General features: G+C 36.3%; 1 protein-coding gene across 11 annotated transcripts in view; it reads right to left on the bottom strand.

Moving 5' to 3' along the window:
* The window catches only part of BIRC6 (baculoviral IAP repeat containing 6), a 255,673-nt gene that overhangs the window by 120,185 nt on the left and 116,236 nt on the right, over nt 1-19,252 (bottom strand). For all 11 annotated transcript variants that reach the window (XR_004054254.1, XM_030920767.1, XM_030920772.1 and 8 more), the window contains 10 exons: nt 19,050-19,233; nt 18,273-18,428; nt 16,472-16,605; nt 15,352-15,505; nt 12,102-12,218; nt 9,977-10,131; nt 9,073-9,190; nt 7,633-7,743; nt 5,670-5,803; nt 3,569-3,696 (listed from right to left, as the gene is read on the bottom strand). Coding sequence is in view for 10 of the 11 variants with exons in the window: in XM_030920767.1 (XP_030776627.1) it covers nt 3,569-3,696; nt 5,670-5,803; nt 7,633-7,743; nt 9,073-9,190; nt 9,977-10,131; nt 12,102-12,218; nt 15,352-15,505; nt 16,472-16,605; nt 18,273-18,428; nt 19,050-19,233 (1,391 nt within the window). In the remaining variant the exon portion in view is untranslated. The remainder of the gene's footprint in view (nt 1-3,568; nt 3,697-5,669; nt 5,804-7,632; nt 7,744-9,072; nt 9,191-9,976; nt 10,132-12,101; nt 12,219-15,351; nt 15,506-16,471; nt 16,606-18,272; nt 18,429-19,049; nt 19,234-19,252) is intronic.

The raw sequence follows: 19,252 nt of genomic DNA, 5'->3' as shown, positions 1-19,252 counted from the left end.
AAAGCTTGCTTGAACTCCGGAATTCAAGGTCAGCCTGGGCAACATTGTGAGAGCCCAACTCTTTAGAAAACACCAATATACTTCAACGTATGAACAGATGAAAGAAGAAACAACCTATGATCATTTCAACAGATGCAGGGAAACATCTAACAAAATCTAGAGACATTCATAATTTTTTTAATGTCTCAACAAGTTAGAAACAAACTGGAACTTCCTCAACTTACTATCACGTATCTAAGAAAGAGCTCCAGCTAGTAACATATCTAATTATGAAAAACAATGTTTCATAAGATATTAAGATTAAGAAAAAGAAGGAAGAGCAATTTTTACCATATGTACTCAACAGCATACTGGGAAGTCCAAACAAGTACAACTGGAGCGGGGAGGGGAACCCATGAGACATATGCATAGGAAGGGCAGAAATAAAACTAACTGTATTCTCTGACATAGCCAAATAAGCAATACATCTGCCCAAATTGATCTACAGAATGATGCAATCTCACTCAAAACGATTTTTTTCTGGTAAATCATTAAGTTGACTATAAAATTTATAAGGAAAAGGAAAGGAATTAAAATAGCCAAAATTACTCTAAAAGAACAAAGGTGGAGGGCCTACGCTACTAGATTTCAAAAAATACTGTAAGGGAACTAAGACACTGAGGTAATGCACAAAAAATAGACAAAAACATAAATTCTATATAATACACTGTATGAACAAATGAAGCTGGGTGTGGTGGCTTACACCTGTAAACCCAGCAATCTGGGAGACGGAGGCAGGTGGATCTCTTGAGGCCAGGAGTTTGAGAACAGCCTGGCCAACATGGCGAAACCCCATCTCTACTGAAAATACAAAAATTAGCCAGGCATGGTGATGGGCCTGTAATCCCAGCTACTTAGGAGGCTAAAGCATGAGAATTGCACGAACCCATGAGGCGGAGGTTGCAGTGAGCCGAGATCACACCATAGCACTCCATTCTGGGTGTCAGAGCAAAACTGTCTCAAAAAAAAAAAAGAAGTGTATGCATAGACCAAAACAAATATCATTGACTGATATTTGAAAAACTACAAAGGGAAGCCAATGAAAAAAGGAAAGTATTTTCAAAAAATGGTATAGGAAGGTGGGGTGCGGTGGCTCATGCTTGTAATCCCAGCACCTTGGGAGGCTGAGGCTGGTGGATCACGAGGTCAATAGATCAAGACCATCCTGGCTAACATGGTGAAAGCCTGTCTCTACTAAAAATACAAAAACAAAATTAGCAGGGTGTGGTGGTGGGGGCCTGGAGTCCCAGCTACTCGGGAGGCTGAGGTGGGAGAATGGTGTGAACCCAGGAGGCGGAGCTTGCACTGAACCAAGATGGCGCCACCGCACTCCAGCCTGGGCGTAAGAGCGAGACTCCATCTCCCAAAAAAAAAAAGGGGGGGGGGGGGGTAGGAACAATTGGACATCCACAGGCAAAGGAAAAGGAAAAAAAAAATTATCCTGAAAGCAAAAAAACAGAAAGTCTAAACATAAAACATAAAATTGTAAAATTTCTAGAAGAAAACGGAATATTCTGTGTGACTTTGTGTGAGGAGGGTATTTAAAAAACAATAACAAAAAATATGTAGACGTTGACAATTTAGATTACATCTAGAATTTTAAAATTTCTGCTTTTTGAAGGATACTTAATAAAGTGAAAACAGAGTCCAAAGACCAATAGATAGCATTTGCAAAACACTCATCTGATAAAACTGAATGCCTTCTTTATACTGAGTATTTCTTTCAGTGTATATTATATCATTAATCTAACTAAAGAGCTGCTGGATCTTTCACGGAATACCAGAACCTTTATTAAAAATAAACATAAACTAACATTCTTCTTGGGCCACAGCTTTGTGGACCCTATTAAATAAACTAGGCCATAGAAATGTACTGGGTATATGTGGGGTGAAGTGAGGTGGAGAAAATTCCTAAACAGTTTTTGTGGCATATAAACCTCAAAACATCTCTGCTCAAATATTAGACGTGACTCAACTACAAACAAGATTAATAATCCTTTAGAAAATGTTAGAGCAAATGTACTAAAAGTTTAGTATGAAAATCTTCACTGTTGTGAACTCTATGGATCAGACTATGCTAAAGCCTGCAGAGCTAAAATTAAAAAGCCTAGTTAAAAGAAAAATAAAACAAATGGTGACTAATCTTGACTCCTCAGGTGATTCTATTTATGTCATTCAAAATTTCACAAAATCCTCACAAAGTATGTATAAATATTGTTTATTTGAATAAAATTAGATGAAAAAGTGGCAATAACCACTACTGACTTATTGCTGATCATTAATTTATTTGAAACAGAGTGTTGTTCTGTCACCCAGGTTGGAGCACAGTGGCACAAATCAGGGCTCACCGCAGCCTCCACCTCCTGGGCTCCACTAGTTCAATCAATCTCCTGCCTCAGCCTCCACAGTAGCTGGGATTACAGGTGTATACCCACACCACCCAGGCTGCTCTCAAACTCCTGGGCTCAAGCCATCTCCCCACCTCAGCCTCCCAAGGTACTGGGATTACAGGCGTGAGCCACTGAGCCCAGCCCTATTCCTTATATTAATGGAGATTTTTTGAAATACTCAAGCATGTCAGATGTTTCATTAATTATGTAATTTGTTCATCATGTAGTTTTATTGTAACTTCAAAACCAAAATAACACTTTATAATTCATTAAGTTTTCAGCCAGGCACGGTGGCTCAAACCTGTAATCCCAGCACTTCGGAAAGCTGAGGCGGGCAGATCACGAGGTCAGGAAATCGACACCATCCTGGCCAACATAGTGAAACTCCGTCTCTACTAAAAATACAAAAATTAGCCGGGTGTGGTGATGCATGCCTGTAATCCCAGCTACTCGGGAGGCTAAGGCACGAGAATTGCTTCAACCCAGGAGGCAGAGGTTGCAGTGAGCCAAGACTGCACCACTGCACTCCAGCCTGGCAACAGAGCAAGACTCTGTCTCAAAAAAAGAAAAAAAAGAAAAAAAAAGAGTTTTCATCAGAAAGTAATGTTGGATTTTAAGAAATATAGAATGAAAAACAATGACATTAATAAGAGATATATGATACTGAAACATTCATGCATTACAATAATCAACCCATTATGGTCAAAATTTATTCTTGTAACAGAGTCTGATTTTGTTAATAAATTTATTTAGAATTTCTACAAAAGATTAGTATGTAATTTTCTTTTATAAGCTCTATTTTTCAGGTTTTCTTATATATAAAATCACTGGCAACTTTAAATAGCTTCAAAATAAATTTCACCTTTTAAAAAGCTTATAATAACTATTAACCATTAAAAGCAAGTCAACTGTATTCCTTTCATATTAAAGACATTAGAGACAGAAAGACTTAGGAGAACCATAATGAAATGAAATGAAAACAATCAGGAAACACACCAATAAATCCTTCCCTCTTACTTCCTACTGTCCTCCTGCTTATTTGTTTACAGATAAATTCCCAACAAATGTTAAAGAAAGGTATATTCGGAGAATTACATGTTACTTCTATATCAGGAACAAATTAGTACACAAAAATTTACCTTTCAGTTGAAAGTATATGAATTAGCTTGAGCAAAAATTCACTGAATATCTGAGGACATGTTGAAGAAAGATGCACTTGTAATCGAGTAAGAAATTCTTGCATAGCTTGTGTAGCTGTGGGACCAACCTGAAGAGAAATGTATATTCACTGAAAACTGCTTACTGATAACATTTAAAAAATCATTCATTTAAAAATTATCAGGTATAAAGTCAAAAGCTATACACTGTAACTTTTAATAGGAAGAAAGCAAAAGTATTAACAATGATAGCAGGAAATGAATTTTTTAGGTCTTGATGTATTCATTTTGAACTGCAAATAAAAATACTGTTAATACTTTTCCATTATGGTTTATACAGCACAACTATATTAGGTTGATCGAACTCAATACTGAAAAAAGTTCACCTGAATTACACAATAAATACTTTTATAATGCTTTCTAGAGTATAAATAACTTCAACACAGATTTTCACAAATAACCTTCTTAATTATCCCATTTCAAAATCAAATAACTCATGAGCAGAGAGGTAAAATGATCCATAAAAGGTCATGTTTCTAACAACTAGCAAAGCAAACATTAAGCTAAGTGAAAAACAAAACAAAAACTAAATAAAAATAAATTTATACCAAGTCAAAAAAAAAAAAAACTGCTTCCCCAAACTTCTAACTCATCAATGAAAGAAATGATAGTGAACACTGCACTAAGTAATCTGAAGTACATTTTGGAATGTGCTCTAACACTTCTACATATTATTTTACTTGATCCTAATTTGGCTTCATGAACAGTTCATAAAACCTTGGAGGAGTTCTGGAAAAATAAAATAGAACATAATCCTCCGAACTATTTTAGAGTTAAATAAAGTTAATTTCTGATACTGAGCATACAAATCAGAGCTTTCTTATCAAAACTTCCTATACAAAACCAAGATATCAGTAGGAAAGCTCAATCTTCAATAACTTAAAAAGTTTTAAAAAGTTATTTCCTCCTTTTATTAAAAAACAAAGAAAATATTATTTTTTGCAATGCCTTGTTCACTGACACCTAACTATACCAATAACTAGTTATGTAATTTGGGGCAATGTAGCTGATGCATGTTTTCTTACATGTAAAATAATTAAGTCAGAGTTGGTAATCCTGAACAGTCTTCCTGTTACAAATTCAATCAATCTTTAAGTATAATAATCACTTGATAACATGCCTCTGCCCCTACCAAAACCCTGTCCCAATCTAATTGTAAGTTAGTTTCCTCTCTCTTACTTGTTCCTTGTCTCATTTATTTTATTAAGACATATAATATTAAAATATATTAAGTATTAGAGTATTGACTAAAGTTCTATGAAGGCAGATATTTGATCTTGGTAAATACTGTATCTCTAGTAGCTAGAATAAACACATAGAAGCCTCTTAAACACCGAATAAATGAATTAATAGGAGAAACAGGACTGTTGAGGACAACTAAATCAGAATTTATCTGGCAGCAAATCCAAGAATTTTAAAATGATAAACTTGCAAGATAATCTTGAATAACCTTGATTTTAAAAGACGTTTTAAATGCTAAATATATTTTTACTGTAAAAGAAATATAATGAAGTAGAAATATTTACACAGAAGCAGTACAACATAACAAGAAATCAAACTGATATAAAGGAAAATTTACCGTGAAACAGAAAATGTTTATAAGCCCTGAGCAATATTGTTATTTTTTGCTAAGCAAAATCATTAACATCATAAAACGTTTAAGGTAAATTGATAATCTTGATGGAAGTAATCAAATATGACATATTAAAATTTTGATTCCAAAATTTTTGAAACGTTTCTCTACCTTTGCAGTATTTACTCAGAATGTTTCCAGTTATCCAAAATTAATGCCAAAAATATGTATCTACATGAAAACCTAGTATCACTGTTCTAAGAGGTTAACTTACCACCTGCTATTAGTGTCAGTATAGCTATTATTACAAATAACAAAACCTTTTTTATTATATTGATACATAAAAGGCCATTATTTAATACTTTAACAATTTAAAAATTACATAGCTTTACATTACAAATACGGTTTATTGAATAGTCTGGGCATATCCCAGGCTAAACATCATATTACCTGTGGACTGTGTTGATTTGTTCCATGTGGACTGGTGCCAGAAAGAAATTTCACTAATACATAGATAAGGTTTGGATCTGAAACCAACAAATGAGCAGTACTCTCCTGAGTTCCAATGGCACTGCTGGAACCAGCTATAAAACATTTTTTAAAAACCTCTTAAGAAATGAACAATGAAATAATGGAAATGCAGCATTTAAAAGCATCTTTTAGTTCCATGGAAAATTCATATATTCCTAGTAGTTACAGTTTATTAAAGGGGTTTCAATTTCTTTTTTTTTTTTTCTTTTTGAGGAGTTTTGCTCTGTCACCTAGGCTGGAGTGCAGTAGCGTGATCTTGGCTCACTGCAACCTCCACCTCCTGGGTTCACGCCATTCTCCTGCCTCAGCCTCCCAAGTAGCTGGGACTACAGGCGCCCGCCACCACGCCTGGCTAATGTTTTTGTATTTTTAGTGGAGACGGGGTTTCACCATGTTAGCCAGGATGGTCTCAATCTCCTGAGCTTGTGATTGGGCCGCCCGCCTCAGCCTCCCAAAGTGCTGGGATTACTATCTACCATCTGTCTCCTCCGCCCCCTTCTGATTGTGAAAACACCTCAAGCTTAATGTACATCTTATTTAGTAAAGTCAAATAGAAAAGATATAACTAGGTCCTGACTCTTATTTGGAAAGCCTATTCTAACTATCTTCCCCTTCCAGAAACAGTCAGAGATCTACTTTTCAGGTAAACTTTTGAGTTTTCTAAAATAAGTTGTGGCGAAATTATTCCTTTCTGCATGTTAGCTGTATACAGGTTAACAGTGAACTAACGTAGAGGCAACACAATAGTTTTCTGAGATGAATAAAATATCCTTTGCATGAAATTCACTTTCAGTATCATAGTGATGCTTTTGAGCTCGTATTTGGAAAATATATTCCAAATGAAAAAAGATAATAGCATTTTAAAGCTAAGTAATTATTTAAATTATTAAACAAAACCCAGGAATCTAGTTATGTATGTTTATGAATATAATAACAAATAAATCATTTTTAAATACAAAGGTATCTTAAAAGAATAACATAAAAACTTAGATGAAATGTAAAAACCTGCCTTTGTACTCTAAAAGCAATTTTCTTTTAATAAGTTTTTAAAAGGTAAAAATACGATTTGAACATCTAACAAGACATATGAGACTGTATTATCAAAGTAAACACGCACAAAGGATATACAAGAACTAATTCAGAACAGACATGTTAAAATAAAAAACTCAATCACTTTTATTGGAGACAGAGTCTTGCTCTGTCACCCAAGCTGGAGTGCAGTGGCGTGATCTAAGCTAACTTCAAACTTCGTCTTCCAGGTTCAAGTGACTTTCGCGCCTCAGCCTCCCAAGTAGCTGGGACTACAGGCGACTACTAACTTTTGTATTTTTAGTAGAGATAGGGTTTCACCACATTGGCCAGGCTGCTCTCGAGCTCCTGACCTCAAGTGATCCACCCGTGTTGGCCTCCTAAAGTGCTGGGATTACAGGTGTGAGCCACCACATCTGGCCGACTCAATCACTTTGACAAGTGTACCACTCCTTCGAAAATTCTAAGAATCCAACAGTAGAGGCCGGACGCAGTGGCTGAAGCCTGTAATCCCAGCACTTTGGGAGGCCGAGACGGGCGGATCACGAGGTCAGGAGATCGAGACCATCCTGGCTAACACGGTGAAACCCCATCTCTACTAAAAATACAAAAAAAATTAGCCGGTTGAGGTGGCAGGCGCCTGTAGTCCCAGCTACTCGGGAGGCTGAGGCAGGAGAATGGCGCGAACCCGAGAGGCGGAGCTTGCAGTGAGCTGAGATCTGGCCACTGCACTCCAGCCTGGGCGACAGAGCGAGACTCCGTCTCAGAAAAAAAAAAAACAAACAAAAAGAATCCAACAGTAGAACACTAAAGTACATGTCAGAGATTTAAATGAATAAATTTATGAACTTACAATTAAGCTGCATGTTTGTCATGAGTGTTAGGCTATGAAGCACAAGGCACCACGTCCGGAGCAAAGTATTGGGATACCAAGCTAGCACTGTGAGAAAGCTAGTTATTGATGCTATGTAGAAAAGAGAAAGGGAAAATATTTTTCAGAAAAACAATGTTTATGAAGAATTAAAAGTCAAAAGAATAAATTAAAAAACAAGACAATACTTCTTTAAATCAGCTCTTTAGTGTCTCCAAAACATGCAAATAAAAGGAATTCTCCATTAAATACAACTAAAGCGTGAAGAATCAGTAACATTTTAGGATAAGGTTTAAAGCTCAGCCCACTACACCTGAAATGACATGTTATCACTATCAGTATGTAGTACTTTCCAAACTAGAGGCATTTCTACTTCAATACAATTTACTAAAAATCCTCACACTCTACAAAACCGGCAGCTGAAAACAATAACAGATATTGGAAAAACTGGTATTACAGGCGTGTGTCAACACAGCTGGCTAATTTCTGTGTTTTTTTTCTAAAGACGGGGTTTCACCATGTTGGCCAGGCTAATCTAAAACTTTTGCCCTCAAGCGATCTGCCCACCTCGGCCTCTCAAAGTGCTGGTATTACAGGTGTAAGCCACTGTGCCCAGCTAGAAATAACTATTTTTTACTCTTTTGTTTTTTATATATATTTAATATTTTTCATAATAAAATTAAAAACAGATGAAAACAAATTTTCTAATAATAATAATATAGTGGAAGAGATGGAAACCTATCAATTAAAGAAGGGTTGGCTGGTGCTGAGACAGTGCAGATGTAAGTAGAACCCATGACACAGTGGGGCTGGCACTAATATTGGAAGATACACCGTGTAAGAGCCAAGCAAGCTACAGGATGCAACACTCAAGGAAGAAAGCATCAGGAACAGATTCTCATTTTTATTTTTCTTAAAATATAACTAAAATAGATTCCTGTAGCTAGAGCTGAAGGCTAATTCTTTTCCTGTTGTATTATTTTACTACCACCATTCCCACACTCTTGTATTTGCCAAGAAACACACACAACTTCTACAGGAAACTGACAACCTTCTCCAGCTGACTAATTCCTCCAGGGGCTAACTCATAGTTGTAAAAAATGAAAAATAATAAACCAACCTGCTTTGACAGATCAGACAAAACTTCAAGAAAATATAAAAGAGTAACAGAACATTGTAAATTTTAGTGGCATACAGGCATACCACAGACCAGAGAGTAAGAGTCTTCTATTCTCAGCAAGGTCTCCCTGTATCTTTCCTGCTAATCAGTAAGTCAGTGCATCTTTTTAAAAAGGTATTCTGTTTTTTCCCCACTAGAATGTTATAACCTTTAATGACAAAGATTACGTATATTTGAACCTAATAATTACCTTTTAAGCTTGTTATTTAGACTATAATGATTTTTCTCCTAATAAATCTTACCTTGATTTAATGAAATGACAGGTATTCTATTAGCATTATACAAAAATATGTCTGTTCCATTTTCTTTGTTTCCAGAATTCAGGCTCAGTGTGAGCCACAATTGGAGAAGTGACTCCAACTGAAAAAGAATGAAAATTGACAGGAGAAAAATGTGCCTATTATATTATGAAACACAATTTAAACAAAAATCTTGTTTAAATTCTTGTCATGAGTAAATAACCTTTTCTATTAAACACTTCTTCTTCACACTTAAAAGCATCTTCTAGTTAATTAAATTAGTTGATCAGCAAACACATCTTAAAATTCTTGAAGAAACAAAATTTACCTGAATTAAAACTTATAAATTACCTCATAAAAAGATTCTTCTAAATTAAAACAGGTGATTCAAGTCATTTTTTTTTCTTTGAGACAAGGTCTGCTATATCTTGAACTCCTGGCCTCAAGCCATCCTCCCGCCTCAGCCTCCCAAGTAGCTGGAACTGTAGGTATGTGCTACTGCACCTGGTTAATTTTTTTTACTTTATTAGAGACAGGATCTAGTGTTATGCTGCCCAAGCTGGTCTCGAACTCCTGGCCTCAAGCAATCTTTCTGCCTCAGCCTCCTGAGTAGCTAGGACTACAAACTCAAAACTACCACGCCCTGTGATTCACGTCTCTAAATCACAGGTGTGTGTATGCGTAGTAGGAATTAAAGTACTGAAGCTTAAAATCATTAAAATTATCAGTGGTCCATCATTGAGAAACTGTGATTACTTCGGTAATCAAAATATTTCTGATGTTTTTCCAACTGAATATAATAAAGAACTCATCCCTGACAGGTTTAGAATGAACTTCCCAATTAGTTTCATTTTTTACCAGGCTAACATTAATATGTAAAAATACACCATTTCTCCTGAAGTCATACCTGAACATGATGGACTTGAAGCATGGAAAAAAGTTTGTTGAAACAAACATTTAACATTGGGACAGATGATAACTGTATAATAAGCTGGCTGGTTTGGTTTGCTGCTTGTAAACCCCCTAGAAGGGAATCATCTGTTCCAGTGGGAGACTGTGATACTGAAAATTAAACACAAGTATAATTTTATACATAAAGTATCAGGATATGTGTTAACTGGTTATTCATATGTATAAATAGGTTAAATTGCTTTTAAAAATCAAAACCGCATTCTTTAGAATGGTTCAGAACAGTATTTAATATTTGAAAAACGTGTTTTTATAACATTACTTGAAAGTAAAAAAGACAATGACCAAAGACAGAAGTTCCCAAATTCATAGGACTCAACCAATAAAAAAAGGCAAAGAACCTTTTCTAGCAATTTTTATTTGCATTTTTTTCCAATTAATAAAGGAGGGAAAGTAAAGGGAAAGAAATAAGACTCCTGACTATTATTGATAAGGCAGTTTTAGAATAATCTAGATTCTAATTTATTCATCTTTAACAATGACTACAGATTAGAATCATCTGGGGAGCTTTCAGAAGTTCTGATGCCCAGGTTACATACGAAACTAATTAAATGAGAATATATTCATGGGAACCAGAGAAATACAAGGACACTAAGAGCTTTATCATATATTTAGAGCCTTATTTTATTATTATACTAAAAAGAGACAGTTGTGCAGAGGATAATCAAAAGACAGAATATAAGCCTGGGCGACAGAGCGAGACTCCGCCTCAAAAAAAAAAAAAAAAAAAAAGATAGAATATAAAGAGGATACACCAATTTCAAACAGATTTTCTTTTTTATTCCTTTTTTTTTTTTTTTTTCAAATATCCTTTCAGTAGAATTACAAAAAGATATTCTAATAAGTGGTTTTAAATAAGAAATGTCTAACAAAGGGCTGCTTTGGGCAGTACTGAGTTATCTCTAATCATGCAGACACTGGACCCTACAAAAGGGATCCCCATATTGCCTGGGAGATAAGATACAAGAATATTTGTGTACCAATACTAAGATTATAGAACACTAGACCATTCCTTCTGTTTTTCCTTTTTCCCTTCTTTTGATACCCTCTAAAGCAAGAAACAAATGAAGATTGCAGACTGAAAGAATTCAATTTAACATAAGGAATATCTAAAAACTCTAATTTCTCTGTTGAAATGGGTTGTGAACTCTCCATAAGAGAAGTATCTGTAATTTTACTGGGTTCTACCTACTATCTCTACCCCTTCTTCACTCTGCCCTAGAAAAGGTGAAGCAATATGCAGGCCTAAGAAAACAAAAAACCAGCACCCTCTTCTCAGCCCTGCTCCCCAATCTGTCCTTGAAAAACGCAGTGCTATTTCAACTGTACTCCCCTGAGGTCTATCCAGTTCCAGACTTGCGTACACCTCATCAAGGAAAGCAAACCATAACGGGATGGCCAGCTCTTGCAGGCTACCTGTTTCTTGTAACACAGCCATGTCCATTCATTTACATATCATCTATGGCTGTTTTCCTGCAACCAAGTCAGAGTTGAGTAGTTTCAGTACACACCATATGGCAAGCAAAGCCTAAAATATTTACTATTAGTCCTTTATGAAAAAGTTGGCCTTTCTTTTCTGTAGGTTATTAGGTAGTAAATCCTCTCAATTCTGGCGTTCAGTTAACAGGTCTATTTGGCTGTCATCCTATACTATATCCTCTATCCTCGTCTTTAAGGATGATAAAGATGTTATTATAAAAAATCTATTTCATCATAAATTTGGAATAGTGCAATGATTTCACAGGCAGGTATGCAGGCTTCCATAGGAATTTTAACCTTACAACAATACAGTAAACAAAAAATCTCCACAAAACACAGTGGAGGTTTCTGCACTGAACTGAGAGCACTACACAGAGGTATTCTGCATGACACTCCCTGCATTTGTTAATCCTTTGTCTTAGTTTTCAACTTGCTAGTAACTTGGAGCCGGCAAAGTGCTACATACTAAGTCCCCTCAGACTCACATCACAGAATTTAAAAATCTGTCCTTGATGAATCCACCTGAAAATGATGAAGAATTGAATCATTCACCGCAATACTCTAAAAATGGTAATTTTACTTACACGTAGGAGATGTATTTGTTAATGCCTGTAAAATGGAATCTGCTTCCAGGGTAGACATCATTTTCAACATGAGTTCTGCTTGCTGTTCAAGTCCAACTTCTAGGCGAGCATCCAGGGCTACAAAAAGCAAATGAAAGAAAAAGAAAACATTGACAATTATTACTCATGTCCTACCTCCTACAATAAAATGTTGACATCTGAACCCAAAAGAGGATGAGGAGGAGTGTGTTCTTACAGAACAACCACCTAGCATGCAGTATCAGAGCCACAGCAGGAGAAGAATATCTGTGGAAAGGAGGGTAGAGACAGGCAGTTGCTTATATAGAGACAGAAATATTAAATAAGTGAAGTAACAATAATGGAAACAGACATTAAAGATAATGAGAAACAGGTTTCTCACTGTCAGAATAAAGTGCTATAAATATAGAAAAGAAGAAAGCTAAAATGAACCCTATGGAGTTAGATTAAATCCAGATATACTGATGTGAACTGATCATATTCAAGATATACAGACAGACATAGAAATATAGATGCCAAGTGTGTGTGTTCACACGCACACACAAACACATACTCCCTAGCTCTGTCCACCAGGAGGAAATGGAAACAGTCCCAAAATAGCAACACATTTATCTTTGACAAAATCATCATTTGTTAACCACATTTCTCCTTTGAAAGTTTTTGAAATACCATGCTCCTTTAAGAAGTGACTAATTCCCGGGGGTGGGGGGAAGCAGGGGGCAGCAGATTAAAGTAAAAGATGAGCATGGGCTATCATGTTTTGCCAGAGAACAAGGAAGTGCTAAAACAATGATGAGAAAATCTCAAGGGGGATCCTATCGGTCAAATTTGAGACGATTTGAACATCAAAAAACAGATGACAACACTGTGAATATACTCATTGACAGTGAACTATACACACACAAAAAATGGTCAAAATAATAAATTTGCCAGGTATGGTAGAGTATGCTGTAATCTCAGTTACTTGAAAGGCTGAGGTTGAAGGACTGGGCTCACCCAGCCTGGGCAACATAGTGACACCCTATCTCAACAAATAAAAAGGAAAAATTTTATGTTATCTACAGTTTTCCACAATAAAAAAAAAGTGATAACGTATAATTCACTGAATAAAAACAGGCAACCATGAGTCCATTCAAAACTAAATGAATAAACTATTACAGTAACTTTTTCTTTCTGTTTTGTTTTTTTTTTTTTGAGTTGGAGTCTTGCTCTATTGTCCAGGCTGGAGTACAGCGGCATGATCTCGGCTTACTGCAACCTCTTCCCCCAAAGTTTTAGCAATTCTCCTACCTCAGCCTCAGCTCCCGAGGATTACAGGTGCCCGCCACCATGTCCAACTAATTTTTTTATATTTGTAGTAGAGATGGGGTTTTACCATGTTAGCCAAGCTGGTCTTGAACTCTTGACCTCAGGTGATCCACCTGCCTTGGCCTCCCAAAGTGCTGGGATTACAGGCGTGAGCTACTGCGTCTGGCCAGTAATTTTTTCAAAAAGAAACTTTGTAAGGAACAGGATAGCTATAGTTTCCAAGTACCATTCTGCTCCCCAGCCCCCAAAAAACTTTTTATAGCGGCCAGGCACAGTGGCTCACACCTTTAATCCCAGCAATTTGGGAGGCTGAGGAGGGCAGACTGCTTGAGCTCAGGAGTTTGAGACCAGCCTGGTCAAAATGGTGAAACCCCATGTCTACAAAAATATAAAAATTAGCCAGGCGTGGTGGCGCACGTCTGTAGTCCCAGCTACTTGAGAGACTCAGGTAGGAGAACTGCTTGAGCCCAGGAAGCAGAGGATGCAGGGAACTGAAATCATGCCACTACAATCCAGCCTGGGTGACAGAGCAAGACCATGTGTGTACCCCCAAAAAACCCAGAGACAACAAAACATTTTTACAGAGGGGAAAAGAGTAACTTTACAAGGGAGAAGTCGAGCAGACAACTCATTCATCAAGTGGTTAAACTCAACATCACCAATAGTGAGAGAGATCAAAATCATGGGCCACCTAATTGAATGAAATGGAGGGGGGAGCATTATTTGTGGGCTATTCCTGCAAAGATACATTAACTCCATCTAATCATAAGGAAATAGCATACAAACACAAACTGAGGATCATTCTACAAAATAACTGGCCTGCTATCTTCAAAAGCATCAGTGTCATCAAGGTCAACTCCGAGGAACTACTGCAGACTGAATGAGACTAAAGAGACATGACAATTAAATGCAATGCATTATCTTCCCTGGGCTCTTGTGCATAAAGAACATTATTTGGACAACCACTATAATTTGAATGGGCTCTCAGTATTTGATAGCAGTAACGTTAATTTACCGATTTTGAGGGAATATACTTCTTGATGTGTATATGTAGAACAATGTCCTGATTTGTAAAACAAAACAAAACAAAAATGACATCAAATTATCAATGTACTCTCAAATGGTTCTGGAGAATAAACATTCTCTGCATTAAACTTGAAACATTCTGGTAAATGTGTGTTTCAAATTTTTAAAAAATATTTTATAACAGAAGGAGCACGGTTGATAAGGGAAAAATATATTTTATTTAAAAAATTAAACACATCTCATATATTCTACATGACTAGAAAAGTGCAAAAATAAAGCCGGGCACGGTGGCTCACTCCTGTAATCCAAGCACTTTTGGAGGCCAAAGCGGGCAAATCATTTGAGGTCAGGAGCTCGAGACCAGCCTGGCCAACATGGTGAAACCCTGTCTCTACTAAAAATACAAAAAAGAGCTGGGCTTGGTGGCATGCACCTATAGTCCCAGCTACTCAAGAGGCTGAGGCAAGAGAAGCACTTGGACCTGGGAGGCAGTGGTTGCAGTGAGATGAGATCACCCCATCCTGGGCAACAGAGCAAGACTCCGTCTCAAAATAAAAAAACCGCAAAAATAATATTTAACTATTTAATGTAGCTTCATTATCTTTATAAATAAAATACAAGTTTACTATTAAAGTCAACAATTAAAATACAGCACAATTAATTAAAATCATTGCCAATCCCACACAACACTTGCTAGGTGTTATTCTGACAGTCAAAAAGATAGAAGTTCCTCCAAACTGACTACAGAGAAACAGCTCTGAATGGTACTCATGGCACAGCTGTGATACTAAACCCACTGGCATACGCCCAGGCTCAATTTCTCAAGGGACAAAGTATACATAAATATGAGACTTGTTTTAAGAATAGCATATGCCTTAAAATACAAACATACACTTACCCTGAGAGACTGAAACACTAACTGTCTGTGATCCATTCTTCTCCGTGTTTGCTGGTGGCTTTGCTACAGGAATTCCCAGACCTCCAATGTAAGGGTTGTAATTGTAGGTCCCATAATCAGCACCCCAATAATCATACCATGTACTGCTTATTGGCTTAAAATAATGGAAAAAAAACTGTGGTTTATTTTTGCCTCTTGGCTGAGTGACACATTATTTACATTATCTAAACCCAAACAGAACTACAAACTAAATATTCTATCTACCCTTTAAATTTCCCAAATCCCCTTATAATTTTAATGATTTATAAGAATCATCCAGTAATTTTCTCCTCACTTTCTGCCAAAATCTAAAAATACCTTATATGTTTAGAAATTGAAAGTAGCATCGCTAATAAAATCTCTTACGGACCAAAGAACAGTACCACCATAAAGTATTATAGGTGATTCTCCTTTAAAAAAAAGAAGTAGGCTAACATACAAGTAGAATCTGCAATGAACTCAGCTCAGATGAGGTTTAAACAGCTGTCTGAAATGCTTGTGATCTATAATATACTTCTGTATACTTAAAGGTGGTTCTCATTACTGTATGATAATTATGAGTAGCTATATTAATAAAAATGTAAGTTTTCTTTATACCATTTTAAACTACAATAGTAGTACCTACAGCAATTTAATTTTGAATATGCTGAATAATGAGCTGCATTAGTGGTAAGTATGTATATTTTCCTCTTTTAAGTAATTACTAACGCCAAAAGTATGAGACGGAAGACTTTCCTTTCAAATATATATATAAATTTTTTTTTTTTTTTGAGATGGAGTCTTGCTCTGTCGCCAGGCTAAAGTGCAGTGGCACGATCATGACTCACTGCAACCTCCACCTCCCAGGTTCAAGCGATTCTCCTGCCTCAGCCTCCTGAGTAGCTGGGACTATAGGCACGTGCCACCACACCCAGCTAATTTTTGTATTTTTAGTAGAGACAGGGTTTCACTGTGTTGGCCAGGCTGGTCTCTATCTCTTGACCTCGTGATCTGCCCGCCTTGGCCTCCCAAAGTGCTGGGATTACAAGGCATGAGCCACTGCGCCCAGCCTCTTTTCAAAGAATATTCTAATGTATCATACCTTAAAAACCTTGGCTGCAAGAGGGTCCTTTTCCAAATCAATATCTAAAGGATCAATATCAACTTCCATTAGATCCTGAAGTAACTCAAGGTCAATTTCTTTATCTTTTTCCAAAGAGGACAGAGGCGGTGCACCTTCAAACAATTAAAAGTGATCTTATTGGTGGAGTATATCACATAAAATTTAGATGACATAATGCTTTTAGTTACAAAAAGTTATTTTACTTGCATGTTACATATGCCTAATAAAAAAGACCTCTATGTATGCAAACATTTCGCTCCATAACACATAATAAAAACAAAGATGCATTGATATTTGCTTTCCTAAAGACCACAGTATTAGCTCTTGTCGAAATAAGTTGCATAAACTTTGCTATCAAAAATAATTACCAACATTACTAAATAGTATACATTCTATTACATCTAACATGTAAGTCATTATATTACATTCATTATTACAGGTAATGTTACCCAGTATTAAAGAGAAAAGCAAAGAGGACTGAAGTTATAAGAATGCCATTTACTGGCCAGGCACAGTGGCTCACAACTGTAATCCCAGCACTTTGGGAGGCAGAGGCGGGCAGATCACGAGGTCAGGAGTTTGAGACCAGCCTGGCCAACATGGTGGAACCCCATCTCTACTAAAAATACAAAAATTAGCTGGGTGTGGTGGTGGCCACCTGTAATCCCAGCTATTCCAGGGGCCAAAGCAGGAGAATCGCTTGAACCCAGGAGGCAGAGGTTGCAGTGAACTGAGATTGTGCCATTGTGCTCTAGCCTGGGTGACAAGAGCAAGACTCTGTCTCCCAAAAAAAAAAAAAAAAAAAAAAAAAAAAGGAATGCCATTTTTACCTTATTTTTCTGTTATGAATTAGAAATTACTCTCTCTCAGATGTCTCCAAATTTTTAAGTAGCTTTCTTATAACCCTTATAAGTACCCCCTTATAGCTCTTACTTTTCCATCATTCCCATCCTCTTAATCAATACAACTTTATAGAATGCCTAGTAAATGCCAGCCTGTGTGAGGGTTTGAGTATAAGTACATGAAGATTAATAAAATAAAACTCTCCAATCCAATAAATTAAGAGAAATTCAGAGGTGGGGATGCACTATAATTAAAATTGATTAGACGACAAAGTCCCAAACTCTGCTGGGAATGACAGAAAAAGCCTCTTGGAGAAAGGCATGCTTTATGTGAACCTTGGGTAACGAAGTGTTCATCATGCACACAGGAAATCTATTCCAGATAAAGAGAATATCAAGTCAAAAACAGAAAATCGTGAGCAAATATAAGATTAAGGAATGACAAATGGTTAAAAATGACTGCAGCATCTGACATATACCAGTTAATAGCCAAAATAGATTTTTTAAAAGTAAGGGGTATGGAGATGATAAAGGATGATGCATGCTAATTTATAAAGATACTTTTTAAAAAGAAAAAAAATTAAATACACCAAAAAGAAAATCACATGCTGGATCTTAAAGAATAAGAGCTTTTAAACTGCTGTCTTCATCACTTTGTATCTTTACATGTTTTCTACATTGCGTTTTCTTCATCATTGCCAAATCACACTATATCAACATAATTAGGACACTATGAAATGACAGCATTTTGTTGTAATGAGCATTCATTCAGAGAACCAAGACAAAATGTATTTACGAGGAAAATAATGGATCTAGTTTATAAGGCCAAACAAGTAATAGAAAAATATAAAAACCAACTTTATTTTTCTCTAACATTCTTTATTTTGAAACGTGTTTCCATTCAATAGAATAAAGAAGAAACATAATGTAAAATTTACCTGTTATGTCATGTGTCAAAGGTTCATCTATAGTTTCCAGCAACGGAACTGAGGACTGTTGAAGGGAGTCATCAGAGTCACCAGCTGTCGCACCTACATCATCACCCACTGTTCCTTCCTCCATGGCTTCTGCGGCTACTGGAGCCAGTAATTCTCCTGTATGTAAGGGGATAGTCCTGTTTTAATAATTAATACAGATTTCGAAAACATATTAAGGCATATTTCTTTCCTCCAGTTTAGTCACTGACAGAATAAATGCTCTACTAACTATAAAAGAATCTGAGGCAAATGAGTTCCCACCCACCTAAGGAATGCTAGGACTCACTCCATTACCTTCAAATGCTAGAGACAAGTATCTAGTAAACACGTAACATGTACAAAGAGTTATTTTAAGTACTTTACATACATTAACTCACTTATTCATAAAAACCTTATACAAACATTATCCTTATTATCCTTATGTCATATATGAAGAAACTGAGGCAAAGTGACTTCCTCACCCAGTAAGCGGCACACCACTGATATTAATAATAAAGCAGTCTAGCTCCAATATTCATGCACTTTAACAACCTAACGCCTTTCTAAAGCCTTGCATTTATCACAGCTATCAATATACTTAAATACAAAAGTAATTCTCAATGGTTACTACTGCTATAACATTAAACCGATTAAACAGACCTTTATGCTTTTAGGGGGTTAAAGATCCCTTTGAAGATTCTTAGTTGAGCAATGACAAGGTAATTCTGACATACTCTATGAAAAAAAATCCTAACACACCTGCTAAAATATCCTGTAGCATACAAGTTAAGGAATACTGAGCCCAAGCACCACCCCAAGATATATCTCCTCTATTGAAGTCAGTTCCAACCAAAAGTAATAGCAGTCTTTCCAGTTGGGGTTCGTTCACAATCTCACACAGATGAATAGTTGGCCTCGTCGCATTTGCAATGCGTGCAAGAACCTGTAACACATTTTATAAA

Source organism: Rhinopithecus roxellana, chromosome 17 (genome assembly GCF_007565055.1).
Source record: "Rhinopithecus roxellana isolate Shanxi Qingling chromosome 17, ASM756505v1, whole genome shotgun sequence".
Lineage (NCBI taxonomy): Eukaryota > Metazoa > Chordata > Mammalia > Primates > Cercopithecidae > Rhinopithecus > Rhinopithecus roxellana.
The sequence above is the reverse complement of the archived record's forward strand: the minus strand, read 5'-3'. Positions and strand labels throughout refer to the sequence as shown.